This window comes from Dendrobates tinctorius, unplaced genomic scaffold (genome assembly GCF_039654945.1).
Source record: "Dendrobates tinctorius isolate UK_male_01 unplaced genomic scaffold, ASM3965494v1 ptg000029l, whole genome shotgun sequence".
NCBI classification, from domain to species: Eukaryota; Metazoa; Chordata; class Amphibia; order Anura; family Dendrobatidae; genus Dendrobates; species Dendrobates tinctorius.
In genome coordinates, this window is record NW_027361697.1 from 35,395,141 (window position 1) to 35,409,690 (window position 14,550).

The following is a 14,550-nucleotide window of genomic DNA, read 5'->3' on the forward strand; positions in this document are numbered from 1 at the left end:
CACTGAAGCACTTTATAGTTTTACAGGCTGGGACATAGCTATTCATCTGTGATTGATATCATATATTGGCATTATGCATATGTAAATTACTTTACTTCTGGGGATATCTAATGATATCTTGAGCCATTAACACAAACTAAATTCTACTATGGTACTTTTACCACTACTGTTTTTTTGTTTTTGCTCGTTGTCCTCTTTTTTTATTCCTGTTTGAGAGATTCCTTTGGAAATTGCACTTTGAAAGATTAAATAAATATTTACATTTTTATTCTATGTTTGCCTATGCCTCTTCATCTGTTTCTTTTCTGGGGTGGTTGTAAGAATATATGTTGATATGAGGATGGTGTTATACTTAAAGAGGACACTTGATATTCATATGAGAAGACTGTAGCAGTGATGGAAACAGGAGAAGACAGAAATAGGTAAGTATTTTATTGTATACACTGTACATATACTTCCTAAGGCTGAATGAGGAGGTAATTAAAAAATATATTCTGGTATGCTTCTTTGAGTGAGACAAGCGCATAATTAATATTTAGCAGTTTTTCCACATTTCATGCTCTTAGGAAAAATGCTAAAATCAAAATGAAAAGGCAAATGATCCAAGGCAGAAATGTTATCCAATGAGATTCCGGATTCTGCTTTATCACCCTTGTTCTTAGGGGCTTTTTAATTCGATCCCATTGGGTAAGAATCGCTTCTCGGGCTCCAGACCATTTTGCTGGACCAGTCAAACGGAATTGATAAGAATTGCAAGGTCCAAAAACAAGCTTCCAAGCCAAAACTGGGTCTGTTAGAAATAACTTCCAAATGTTTGGCTTCACTCCAATGTCTGAGGCTAGATCATCTAAGTACCAGATATAATCTGTACGACGAAAGTTATCGTCAGCTGTTGCAAACCTTATTGTATAAAAAAATAAAAATCAATGAAGTATTAATTATTTCAAAGTCATCACATCAATATAAGTCCAACATGTGAACAAAATGTATTAAATGGTTATTCCAATAATAGAATTTAAAGTTCAGTATACAAGTTATTTGGCATTTTTACTGGCCTGTTTACACAGACTGAAGAATATTGATTGGAACAGAACAGTTGTTAAAGGGGTTTTCAACTTTTAAAAGGCCCAAACCATTGCTTACTTGTAAAACCAAAAACTTGTAGTCCAGTGCCAGCTCTCCGCTACAGCTGAGATTGGTGTTTTGGTTGCAACGGTGACTTCCCAACTACAGCAGCCAACACAGTTTCAGCATATCACATAGTTCAGTGGTTCTGCTGATAATACACAAGATGTCGGAATGGGGAAATATAGGGAACTGGAAGGTGATAAAAACTCATCTTCCCTTGATAAGATATAATAAAAATCTTAAAGATTCGCAATGACCCACATCTAAAAATAAAGAAATATATATAATGCTATCTTTGAACTTACCATTTCTTCCTAAGCCGTTCATCCTTTAGCATCTCATTTTTTATTTCCTCATTACATGGAAGTTTGTGTAGTCCTTCAAAATCAAATAATAATATCATGATAATTGATACTAATTTATGGAAGGACAACTATCTCTGTTTATTACAGTATTTCTTTTTAAGCTGTTTTAAAAATTACGTACCCTTAAAAAGTCTAGTGGCCCATCGAGATTGAAGTTCAGCTAATACCATAGTTGGCCCAATGGCAAGAACAAATGCAATGAATGCTATTGTAGGCTTTTCAATTCCAAGAGGGATTATCTTTTTGTAAAAAGATCCTTTGCTTTCATCCTTTTTAACAATAACTTCATCCAGAAAAGGGAAACTGTAGTCATAACCTGTGGTGAGCAAAACCATGTCAAGATTGTCCACAACAGATCCATCTGCAAAATGGACTGATGTCTCTGTGAACTTTGCCACATGTGGCTTGATCATGATTGATCCAGACAAAATACGGCTTGGAAGTTCATCATTCACCAAAGGCTCTTTCCATGCAATTCTGTAATTAAAATAATAATATAAAATTGTAGCATGTCTTAAATAGCTAATAAAACAGTATGATTTATGGGATTCCTATATAAGAGTAGTGCCCCCTTGTACATATTAGACTAAAATCGGCCAAAACTGACGATATAGGCCAACAAACTAATGTGCATGGGGGCCTCCCACCTCTCCTCCGACAGATGATCTCAGGGAGAGAAAGATCCAACCTGTTTAATTTGAGATAAGCCACTGCCAGAGGACACAGGAGCACATGGCCAAGCCAAGCATTTTTGTGTATGGTGGAGTTGGGAGAGAAAGCTGTTGGTCAAACAATTATTCGTCCGAAATCTATCTATCTATTGTGTATGTGGGCCTTGATTTAGAACCTTTCCCACACACACACACACACACACACACACACACACACACACACACCAGTGAAATACAGTATGTAGCGTAAAATCCCTTTTATAATGACCACTGCAAATCTCCAGAAAAGGAAGGCATACTAATGTAAATTCACCAACAATGAAAATTTGATTTTGCTCCTCATATCTTTTATGCTCCGTGTCATAGCCCATAGCTAGAGCAATTGTTAAACCTTTCATCTCTTATGGTCCTACTTTGCAATGAACTAGACCATGACCTGGTGGAAAGTGAATATACAGTTCGTGAAGTTTATACTCTTGAAACAGAAAAAATGGCCAAATATAAGGCTCTGTGTGACACTGACAAAGGTCAAATTGTAATGGCTAGGTGACTTAGTTATATCATCTTCAAAATGGCAGGACTGATGGGGTGTTATCTAATTTTGATAAGTACCAACCATCGCGTATGGATAAGTTTGTGTTATTTTGCTGTTATACGCACTTAGTATGTTCAAATTTATTTCTGCTGCTCATTTGGAAGAACCTCTCTTTGAGTGTGTGTTTTAACTAGACAGAGGTCCTGATTCACCAAGACAAGTGTTTTCTCACAGGACTTGATGAGAAGGGCATGGAGGAGTCAAATACTCCTAATTCTTGCTTGCCTCTTAATGAATCAGGAGCGTCTTATGAGTGGCATGTGCCTCTGCGCACTATGCCATAAATTCTTACACCAGTCTTTGACAAGAGTAATATTTATAGAGTAGGGAACGCCACAGCTCATCATGAATTAGACGAGCCATGGTGTTACACCATCTTTACTCCCCAGCTCCACCCACCCAGCTCCGCTCATTTGTGGGTAGCTGGGAGAAACTGGCATGAAAATTAAAAATAGCAGCACCAAAATGTTGCTACTTTTCAGAGCAATTTACACCAGAATTCTGGCAAAAATGCTTTGATGAGTTGAGGCCTTAGCTCGACAGGCTAAAACAGAGTAAATATCCACCTTGCAACTGAGCCAAAAAAGCTTGTGAATTTTTGCATACTGTGTTGTTGCTGAGTTCAATGTAAATACATTATGCAGTAAGGTAATTGCCATCAGGTAAATATTATACTGTGTTTCAGAAATATGTCTAGGGGATTTGGATCTATACATTTGGAAAACTAGTATTCAACTAGAAAAATATCAAATTAATTAGAATTTTGGACCTATTGGATAAAGACAAAAGCAATTCAAGGATGAATCTGAACAATCCAAATTCACTGTGCACAGAAGGGGATATACTCCTTTTAAACCATCATATCCTTTCATTTACCCTTCAGGTTGTATGTTGTACAATTCATGGTTAAAGTGGTCATTCAAATATTTCTTTAGCATCCATCGAGACACAGGTGCTGGCAACATATCTTTTATCCAGTTCCGGTAACGTCGTAGGAATCGCAAATCAAAAGGAAATCCTCCTTTGTCAACCCGTGGGAAAACCCACACTCCTTGTCTAGAACTAAGATATACCTGCGAAAATATAAAATGGTCAAATATAGTTGTGTCAGCTAAAATATGAGCTATGGGTAACAGTGCAATGTCAGTCTTTTCCACCCAATTGTGCTCCTTATAGCATAAATCTATCATAGGTAATTTGCAGGAGGCACATCCTGCAAGCAAAAGCACCAAAAAGGAACACATGGAGTGTCAGTGACTCATCAATTTGTCAGTACCTGTAAAGCTCATTAGAGATGGAAAATAAAAAAGTTTGAAAAAAAGAAAGGTACATCACAATATGAAGTGAAAGAAGAAGAAACGGCCTAGAAAAAGAGATCCGTCACTATGCCTATCCATTTTTTGATCTCCTGATGAACCCGTATTAATGGGCGAAACGCGTTGACATTGTGATTCTATATTCCATTAGAAGCTGTACCATCTAAAGATGAGTAACCTGTGTAAGATAGCACATACTGTTTGTGTTTGGGGGACACTTGTTTGGCACGGGATTAATGTAGACAGGCATGGTTTTGCACATAAAACAGTCTATTTTGGTTTATTTTACATAGCATAAACCACACGGTAGGCCCTGTTGCACGTCACAGGCCTATCACCATCCATAATACTTCATAACATACATCTTGTTACGGCGGCGGAACACGCTTAAAAAAATATAAATAAGCGTGTTCGCCGCCCGGGGTCCACCGTGCGGCAGATGGAAAAACCGCTGCTAACAGAGGCAGAGCACTACGGCGGTAGTGTGCACTGGGTATAACGGCACCCAATGTGCACAAAGGCAAGCTCTGTTCAGACACAGAGCTGCATGCACAGAGTATACAATAACGCTGAGTCTGTTCTATGTCACAGACTGACAGCAACACAGATACGGTATTTAAGGTCACAGGAGTAGCCTTAAACCGCAGGACTACTCCGTCTAGACCTACCGTAACAAAAGATGCGGAACATCGCAATTGCGAATGTCCGACAGACTGCAAACGCAGCGCGGTGTACACGGAGCCACAGAGGAGACACCGCAAACTCGCTGGCGCGATGCAGGACGCTAGCTGCTGGAAAAGTATAGCTGGAGCACGCTGACGCTAGCACTGCTACTGGCGGCTGCCCAATCACTCACACAATTGTAATATCAGAGGAAAGGGGTTTCGTAATAAGTCAGTCACGAGTCCAAGCATCCATCACCATACATACAGCAGCAGTATGAAAAATACTAGCGCATGGCATAGCGGCCATGCGCACTTTTTATAGCGTACGGGACCTGCCGGAAATCTCCAGAGCCCTGGGCATAACCAATCAAATCAGGAGCAGGACCTGAGCACCTGACTCCTGAACTCCAATGAGAGCTAGTCCCGTGACCATGCTCAGAAGCTGGGACAAAGGACTTAGCCTCTGGAGACAAATGTGTGAATCTGGATTCCTAACACATCTTTATCTCATAGTCTCTAAACACGCTGGACTTCTTACTGTCCAGTTACCAGGGTGAAAGCACGCCATACAGTTCAGTAACATCCATGGAACATCACAGGCACCAACAGTCTATGGAGTTACCTTACAGGAGCTTCTGCTCCACATGCTGACCCCTTGTTAGTCCTCTCTCCTAGGGAAGCTGCCTTACTGGGATCACCGCCCTTGTGACCAGGGCACTCCAGACAGTCCAGATTATTATTATCACTATTATTTATTTATATAGCTCCATTGATTCCATGGTGCTGTACATAAGAAGGGGTTACATACAAATTACAGATATCACTTACAGTAAACAAACTTACAATGGCAGACTGATACAAAGGGGAGAGGACCCTGCCCTTTCGGGCTTACATGCTACAGGTTTCGCGATTACTCGCTTCTACGGGTCCAGGTGAGGGGATTAGCTAAAGGTCATTCCCTTTATAGGATCACAGACTAGAGTTGAGCGACTTTTGGTTTTTTAGGGTCACGTTTCGTTTCGTGAAACCCGACTTTTCCAAAAGTCGGGTCGAGCAAGATCGTCCGATTATAGGGAAAAGTCGGGGTCGTCCCGAAACACGAAACCCAATGTAAGTCAATGGGGAATAAAAGTCGGCAATGAGAGGAGGACAGGAAACACACATACAGTGCCCATTTGAATGCCAAAAGCATCAATTCTTCTTACTTAAGCTTGTCAACCTTAATTAACTTCATAACACAAGTTACGCACTGAAAAATGGGGGTTATTTGGCTAAAGTTGTGGGGGGGGGCTGGCTCCAGGTTTTCATGTGCCCTGGGCGAAAGAGCGCCCCTTTAACACATACCACAACTCATCATGCTCCGATACGGCAGAGAAATAGCGGTATAGTACAATGAAAAATACTTCACTTTTTACATCTCATGACGAGGCCCATCTATTTCTCCATACAGAATCATTGGTCCCATATAATGTTTGAAACAGTATATGATGAGCTCCACATAATGCTACAGTATATGTTGGTCCCCATGGATGAAGCTCCACTGTCTTATGGGCCCAAATAATGCTCCAAACATAATGGGCCCCATTTCTAATGCTCTAGTGTATAATGGGCCCTGTAAATGCTGCTCCAGTGTCTGATGTCCACCTTTGGAATGTTCCAGTGTATGGTGGGCCCCATCTATCATTCTCCAGAGTAACGTGCTCCCCAAAAATTGCTGTCCCAACATTGAAAACAATCAAATAAGTCTCCTCGCTAGGGAATCCCTGTACTAGTCTGGACTCCTCGTCGTCCCCATCTTCCATCTCACTGCACAGTATTTCAACCTTGCAAGTGCTGTGATCCTGAGCAAGCAGGGGGGGCCCACTCGTTGGCGACGGCACTGGCACAGGGCCCCTGATAGTACGGTGGTGTGTCTGATGGCGGGTGGGCCAAACCTGCACTTTCATCTGCAGCTTCCTCTTTGTCACCGTGTAAGATGGAACTGTATATGGGAAGGGTAACCTGAGTTTCATCAGGGTCAGATTCAGGCCGTGTAGCGTGCGAGGGGAATGTAGTGGTCTGGGTCAATGTACCAGCAGATTCATCGAGCAGTGGCTGGGCATCAGTGCACTTGTGTCGCCCCCAGGAGTACGGTCGCCACAGTGGCATTACCTTCCTCCTAGGGAGTGTGATGTCATGCTTGGGAACAACGAAGGATCTCTCTAGCAGGTTAACTGATTGGGCGGTGTTATTCCCACGAGTCATGACCCTCCAAACAGCGTTCATGAAGGCAAATTGTTTGTTTTACGTGGGCAGTATGGTTGCAAAGCTGAACCTTAAAGGAATGTCCAGAAGGGCACCACCAGGAGTGGAGCCTACGGTTAAATTCGACTCCACCTGGGAAACCTCAACCTTGCCAGCTACAGAACAGATGCACACATTGCAAGCTTAATTCCGTTAACGAACGAGACTCCGTCATGCCCCGCGGTCCGAGTCCGGCTTACTAGAGGGACACGTGAGGCTCTGGAACATGAGATTGGCCAATAACTGGTGTGTCATGCCCTTACATGTCCGTGGCTGCATGTGCGCTACACTGAAAAGGCCAGCGTTTGTCGCTTACAGGTGCAGATAACCCGCTGAACAACGTTAGTGATGGGGATCACTGATTACAATTATTACCCGCGAACAATGATTTCCCAGTAAGTGCAGGTCAACTGCAGTTCCGGAATTAGGCCTAACCGTCATTCCTGAAAACATGAAAAACTTCCGTGTGCAAACCACAGGTGCTGTAGCTTGCTTAACAGCTCGCCAGCCGTTCTCACGCCCAGTATGGATTACACGTGATTGCACAAAGGTTAGAAAGGGTACCGTATCCCCAGATAACATGTATGGATAGCGTACACATTCAAAATATATGTCTCAGGAGGCAGGCTCAGACGGTGTTAGGCCCAGTATGGATTGCACGTGATTGCACAAAGGTTAGAAAGGATACCGTATCCCCGGATAACATGTATGGATAGCGTACACATTCAAAATATATGTCTCAGGAGGCAGGCTCAGACGGTGTTAGGCCCAGTATGGATTGCACGTGATTGCACAAAGGTTAGAAAGGGTACCGTATCACCGGATAACATGTATGGATAGCGTACACATTCAAAATATATGTCTCAGGAGGCAGGCTCAGACGGTGTTAGGCCCAGTATGGATTGCACGTGATTGCACAAAGGTTAGAAAGGGTACCGTATCCCCGGATAAGATGTATGGATAGCGTACACATTCAAAATATATGTCTCAGGAGGCAGGCTCAGACGGTGTTAGGCCCAGTATGGATTGCACGTGATTGCACAAAGGTTAGAAAGGGTACCGTATCACCGGATAACATGTATGGATAGCGTACACATTCAAAATATATGTCTCAGGAGGCAGGCTCAGACGGTGTTAGGCCCAGTATGGATTGCACGTGATTGCACAAAGGTTAGAAAGGGTACCGTATCACCGGATAACATGTATGGATAGCGTACACATTCAAAATATATGTCTCAGGAGGCAGGCTCAGACGGTGTTAGGCCCAGTATGGATTGCACGTGATTGCACAAAGGTTAGAAAGGGTACCGTATCCCCGGATAACATGTATGGATAGCGTACACATTCAAAATATATGTCTCAGGAGGCAGGCTCAGACGGTGTTAGGCCCAGTATGGATTGCACGTGATTGCACAAAGGTTAGAAAGGGTACCGTATCCCCGGATAACATGTATGGATAGCGTACACATTCAAAATATATGTCTCAGGAGGCAGGCTCAGACGGTGTTAGGCCCAGTATGGATTGCACGTGATTGCACAAAGGTTAGAAAGGGTACCGTATCCCCGGATAACATGTATGGATAGCGTACACATTCAAAATATATGTCTCAGGAGGCAGGCTCAGACGGTGTTAGGCCCAGTATGGATTGCACGTGATTGCACAAAGGTTAGAAAGGGTACCGTATCCCTGGATAACATGTATGGATAGCGTACACATTCAAAATATATGTCTCAGGAGGCAGGCTCAGACGGTGTTAGGCCCAGTATGGATTGCACGTGATTGCACAAAGGTTAGAAAGGGTACCGTATCCCCGGATAACATGTATGGATAGCGTACACATTCAAAATATATGTCTCAGGAGGCAGGCTCAGACGGTGTCAGGCACAGTATGGATTTGACGGCCCAGATTACACAGCGGAGGAGCAGGGAGAGGTAAAGATTGCAAATGCTGGGGCCCTGCCCAAGCAAGGGGGGCCCACTCGTGGGCGTTGGTACTGGCACTGGGCCCCTCATAGTACAGCGGTGTGTCTGACGGCGGGTGTGCACCACCACCGTCAGAGACACTTGATTGCACTATGAGGGACCCTGTGCCAGTGCCCGCGCCCAAGAGTCGGCCTACCCACCTGTCCAGGGCAACGGCACTCGCACGGTGTCGTGCGCTAGGTGGTGACACCGGCCATGGGGGGGAGGCAGCACCGTTAGGGAGTTTTAGAAAGTGGCATATGTTGATGTTGGACATTCAGCTGATGCAAAAGGCGAAATAGGTCAAGTCCCAGGAAGAGGTGGACCAAAGCAAGCCATTTTTCTGTCACCCTATGTGTCATCAGGGGAAGGTGGGACAAAATCCTTGGAAACCCATGCATGGTTCATTTTAATGAAGGTTAGATCATCCACATTTTGGGTTGACAGACGGGTCCTTTTTTCTGTCAGGATTGATCCAGCTGCACTGAAGACTCTTTCCGATAGCACACTTGCAGCTGGGCAAGCGAGCTCCTGTAAGGCATATTGGGCCAATTCAGGCCAGGTGTCCAGTTTAGCAGCCCAATAGTCAAAGGGGAATGACCTGTGTGGGAGAACATCGATATGGGAGGAAAAGTAGTTTGTAACCATGGTTGACAACTGCTGTCTCCTGTCACTTTCCATCGATGCAGTATTACCAGTTGTGTGAGCGGTATTTGAAAAATCAGTCCACAACATTGTCATGAAACCCCTGTCTCCAACGCCACTTCTGCTGTGTGCACCACGAACACCTCTGCCAAGCTGCCCCCGGCCCGTACGGCTCGTGTGAGAACCATCACCGCTGCTGTGTGCTGGGAATGCCTCAAGCAACCGATTTACCAGAGTTGCTTGTTTATTAGCCAATATTAGGTCAAGGTTCTCCTGTGGCATGATGTTTTGTAATTTGCCTTTATAGCGTGGATCCAGGATGCTGGCCAACCAGTAGTCATCATCGTTCATCATTTTGGCAATGCGGGGGTCCCTTTTTAGGATCCGCAAGGCATAATCTGACATGTGGGCCAATGTTCCCGGTGTCAATGATGCACTGCGAGTGCTGGTTGGAGGAGCACTTTCTGGCAAATCCACATCCCTCCAGTCACGCACAAACCCTGTACCAGACCTTGCCACACCAACATTTTCACTTGCCCCACGAGATGCATCCTCCTCCCCTAAGTAATCATCCCCATCATCATCCTCCTCCTCCTCTTCTTCCTCCACCTCGTCCAGGAGAGGTCCCTGAGCAGACAATGGCTGAATGTCATCAAGGATTCCCTCCTCCTCTTCCTCCTCATCAACATTGGCTGCAGACGCCTGCTCCTTAAGGTGCGTCAAAGTTTGCATGAGCAGACGCATAAGTGGGATGCTCATGCTTAGGATGGCGTCGTCTGCGCTTACCAGCCGTGTGCATTCCTCAAAACACTGAAGGACTTTACAGAGGTCTTTCAGCTTCAACCACTGCACACCTGTCAACTTCATGTCTGCTCTCAAAGTGCCTGGCCGTGTATCCTCCCACAAATGCATTATGGCCTGCCTCTGCTCGCACAGCCGCTCCACCATGTGCAGGGTGGAGTTCCACCTTGTTGCAATGTCGATAATGAGGCGGTGGTTGGGAAGGTGGAGCAATCGCTGCAGCTTCTGCATACGAACGGAGTGTACAGGCGACCGGCGGATGTGCGCGCACAGTCTTCGCACCTTCTGGAGCAGGGCTGTTAACTCCGGATAATTTTTGAGGAAGCACTGCACCACCAGGTTCAAGGTGTGAGCCAAGCAAGGTATGTGGCTGAGTTTTTTTTTGAATCAGATCTTTTTTATTAAACATTCAGGAATCAATACAGAAAGAATATGACATCTTATATAGCTAGTAAAAATTACATTGAGAGCAGATATTATTTAAAGGGTAAAACTCTTCCTGTGTAAGAATAAATAAAAAGAAGAAATCTCAAAACACAGATATTTGCATAAAATTGAGCCTATAAACAACATGGCTCCACAAATAAACAAAAATCAAAATTATACATCAGTGCCTCATTTCAGCGGGAAAACCATCCCCGCCAGCCGCGCCACTCCGCATCATATTTCGCCCCCCCCGCCCCCCACGGATATCAGGTCCAATCCACCCCAGCCCCCTCCCACCGCGCCACTCAAAATCTACTTCGCCACAAAGGGCACTAGACTTTATTTTCACCCCCCAAGCATCCCCTCATCGCAAGCACAACAGCAACTGGTCCAACATCGCATCCCGTACCAGTGCGCCTGAGGGGAGACCCGGTGACTCCATCCATGACTGCCAAATTTTGTAAAACTTTCTTAATGCATTTCTTTTTAAATAAGCCCCCCTTTCCAATCTGATGACATTATTTAGTTTATTTTTAAGCTCTGACAATGTTGGTGGCATAGGATCCAACCAATGATATGCAAGTATCTTTCTTGCCTGATACAGGATGCGTGCTATTCCCAGGGCCACTGCAGAGTCCGGGTCAACCCCCTCCTTCCACAAATTCAACAAACATAGACGAGGTGACGGTCGTATTGTGATATGGTATACTTGGGCTATGAGTCCCAGGGTCTGCCTCCAGAAATCCCCAATGTGCCCGCACTCCCACATAACATGCATCAAGTGGGCATCATCCTGCCCACACCTAACACATTGTGTATTGGGCCTAAGTCCCATTTTAAATAATAAGCTGGGTGTTTTATATACCCTGTGAATGAGATATATTTGCGAAAGCCGCTGGCACTCAGAAACCGCCATTTTAGGGACCTGTTCTAGAATATCGGACCACTGGTCCTCCGTCAGGGGGCCAACGTCCAGTTCCCACTTATTCTTAGCAGCAGTCAGTGGATATGTCTCCAGATGGGCAGGCAATAATCTTTTATATAATTCAGAGATAAGTCCCCTAGAAGACTCAGATGTAAGTAGCATATGTAGTGTTTGATTATGTGTCACTATCACCGGATTTGTCCTTCTCTATTTTTCCAATGCATGTCTTAGCTGTAAGTACTGATAAAAGAAGACGTGCGGGAGGTGAAATTCTGTTCTCAATTGTTCAAAACTCTTAAGAGTATTATTTTGCAAAATTTGTGACACCAGATAAATCCCTTTATCTTCCCATCTTCCGAACCCCACCAGCTTTTTGATCTCTTGCAAATCCGGATTTCGCCACAATGGCCACAATTCCGTAGGCCCATTTATCTTCAAAAGAGACTTACCCCTATCCCACACCTTGAAAATCATAGCCAACGTGGGGTATCGTGCCCCATTTATCTGCCGTCTTCCCACCTCCAACCGGCACCCTGGATATTTCCATACCGATCCTTCCCTCACAATATCACCACCATTGTCACACGCCCCGTCTCTACCCCAACCCTTAAGATGTTGCATCTGGGAGGCTATAAAGTATATGAATGGGTTTGGCACCGCCAATCCTCCCTCCTCCTTCCCTCGCTGCAGTATCTCCAAGCGAATCCTAGCCTGTTTTTTCTTCCAAATTAATTCCCGGAATAATGTATTTATTTTTGCAAAAAAGTCCCTACAGATCCACACCGGAGAATTATGTATCAAATATAATAATTGTGGCATCATTACCATTTTGATTAAGTTAGATCTACCAATATTCGACAACGGCAGGCGACACCAAGTATGTACTTTTGCTCTAAATCGCTGCAACAGGGGCTCCAGATTCAGAGCCCGAAAATCCTTCGGGGCAGGACTAACAATTATACCCAGATACTTAAACCTCCGAACTACAGGGACCAGTATCTGCAAATCTGAGAAATCCGCCGGGAGAGGGTCTATCGGCATTAAAGCTGATTTGGACCAATTAATCCGAAGACCAGACCTCAGCCCAAATTCTCGAATGACCTCCATTGCCGGCAAAATCGAGGAATGTACCTTATCTAAATATAGAAGTAAATCATCCGCGTACAATGATATCCTCAACTCCACAGTTCCACATCTGAATCCCATTATTTCTCTGGACTTCCGAATTGCAACTGCCAATGGCTCCACCGCAGTAGCAAATAGCAAGGGCGAGAGCGGGCACCCCTGTCTAGTACCTCTCCCAAGAGGAAAAGACTCAGAGACCCTGCCATTAGCCCCAACCTTCGCCACCGGCGAGCCATACAACAGCCTCACCCAATTTATAAATCTGTGTCCAAAGCCCATTTTCCGAAGTACCGCCCACAAAAAACCCCACTCCAAACTATCGAACACCTTAGCGGCGTCTAAGGACAAAATTGCTCTTCCCCCCAACTCCCCAGAACTATGTTGAATCCCCAAGTATAGTTTCCTAAGGTTCATAGATGTGGCTCTGCCTGGGATAAATCCCGTCTGATCCTTCTGTATAACAGATGAGATAACTCGGGACATCCTATTGGCGAGTACCTTGGCCAATAATTTAACATCTGTTGATAATAGGGAAATCGGGCGATATGAATCCGGAACCTCTGGATCCTTTCCGGGCTTTAATATTAAAACTATCAAAGCTTCCCTCATAGCTGGCGGGAGGACCCTCTGCCTTTCAGCCTCTTCAAATACCTTAAGTAGCTTAGGTAGCAGTAAGGGTGCATAGGTTTTGTAAAACTCGCCAGGCAGGCCATCCATTCCTGGAGCCTTTTCATTTTGCATCTGACCAAGCGCCTCCTCCAACTCCTCCAACAGGATGTCCCGATCCAATGAATCCCTATCGCTATCAGCCAATGCAGGGAGAGAGAGAGCATCCAGGTACTGCTCAATCTCAGTCTCCGTGAGACTGCAATCTGATGTGTATAGTCGCATATAATACCTCCTTATCTCACTCACTATGTCCGCACTGTCTGTCACAGGACCACCCGAGTCCGTTTTTAGCCTATTGATATATGAAGATCCGTCCTGTGCTCTAATGACCGTGGCCAATAAATGTCCTACTCCCTCCCCCTCTATAAAATATTTTTGTTTGAGGAAATAACGTTTATTTGCTGCCGCCGACATGAGGTTTTCCCTGAGCGACCCCTGTGCCTTCTCCAAAGCGTTTTTAGTTTCCTCTGTCGGGTTGAGTATCACCGCAGCCTCCGCAACAGACACCTCCTGGATCAGACTCTGGGTGTAGCGTCTATTTTGGCTTTTCCGTGTGCATATTTCTCTAATATATAAGCCCCTGACATAGGCTTTCATGGAATCCCAGACTATGTGTGATGATGCAGAGTACTCCTTAAGTTGAAAATATTCTAGAATGGCATCATGCAAAGATCCCCCTATAAGCTGGATCCAGAAGGGATTAAGCTTCCAGATAGGTCTAGATAGGGTGAGGGGGTGTCCCCATGAAAGTGTGACATGTAGCGGCGAGTGATCAGATACACTTCTAGGCAGGTAGGCCACCCCTCGTACATATGGGGTCATGAGTGTATTCCCAATGGCCAGGTCTATCCGTGACATAGCGTGGTGGGAGCTAGAGTAGCAGGAAAACTGTCTGGCTGTGGGGTTTTGGACACGCCAAAGATCTACCATACCCAGCTCCACTAACGTTCTAGCAAATGAGGTTGAGGCTGCA

General features: G+C 44.8%; 1 protein-coding gene across 1 annotated transcript in view; it reads right to left on the minus strand.

The window, feature by feature from the left end:
- Window positions 1-472: 472 nt before the first annotated feature.
- LOC141085925 (dimethylaniline monooxygenase [N-oxide-forming] 2-like) overlaps window positions 473-14,550 on the minus strand; it is a 33,362-nt gene continuing 19,284 nt past the window's right edge. The window contains exons 2-5 of the mRNA XM_073571560.1: window positions 3,636-3,832; window positions 1,615-1,970; window positions 1,434-1,506; window positions 473-900 (exon numbers count right to left, since the gene is read on the minus strand). Of these exons, the coding sequence (XP_073427661.1) occupies window positions 555-900; window positions 1,434-1,506; window positions 1,615-1,970; window positions 3,636-3,724 (864 nt within the window). The 5' untranslated portion in view covers window positions 3,725-3,832 and the 3' untranslated portion in view covers window positions 473-554. The remainder of the gene's footprint in view (window positions 901-1,433; window positions 1,507-1,614; window positions 1,971-3,635; window positions 3,833-14,550) is intronic.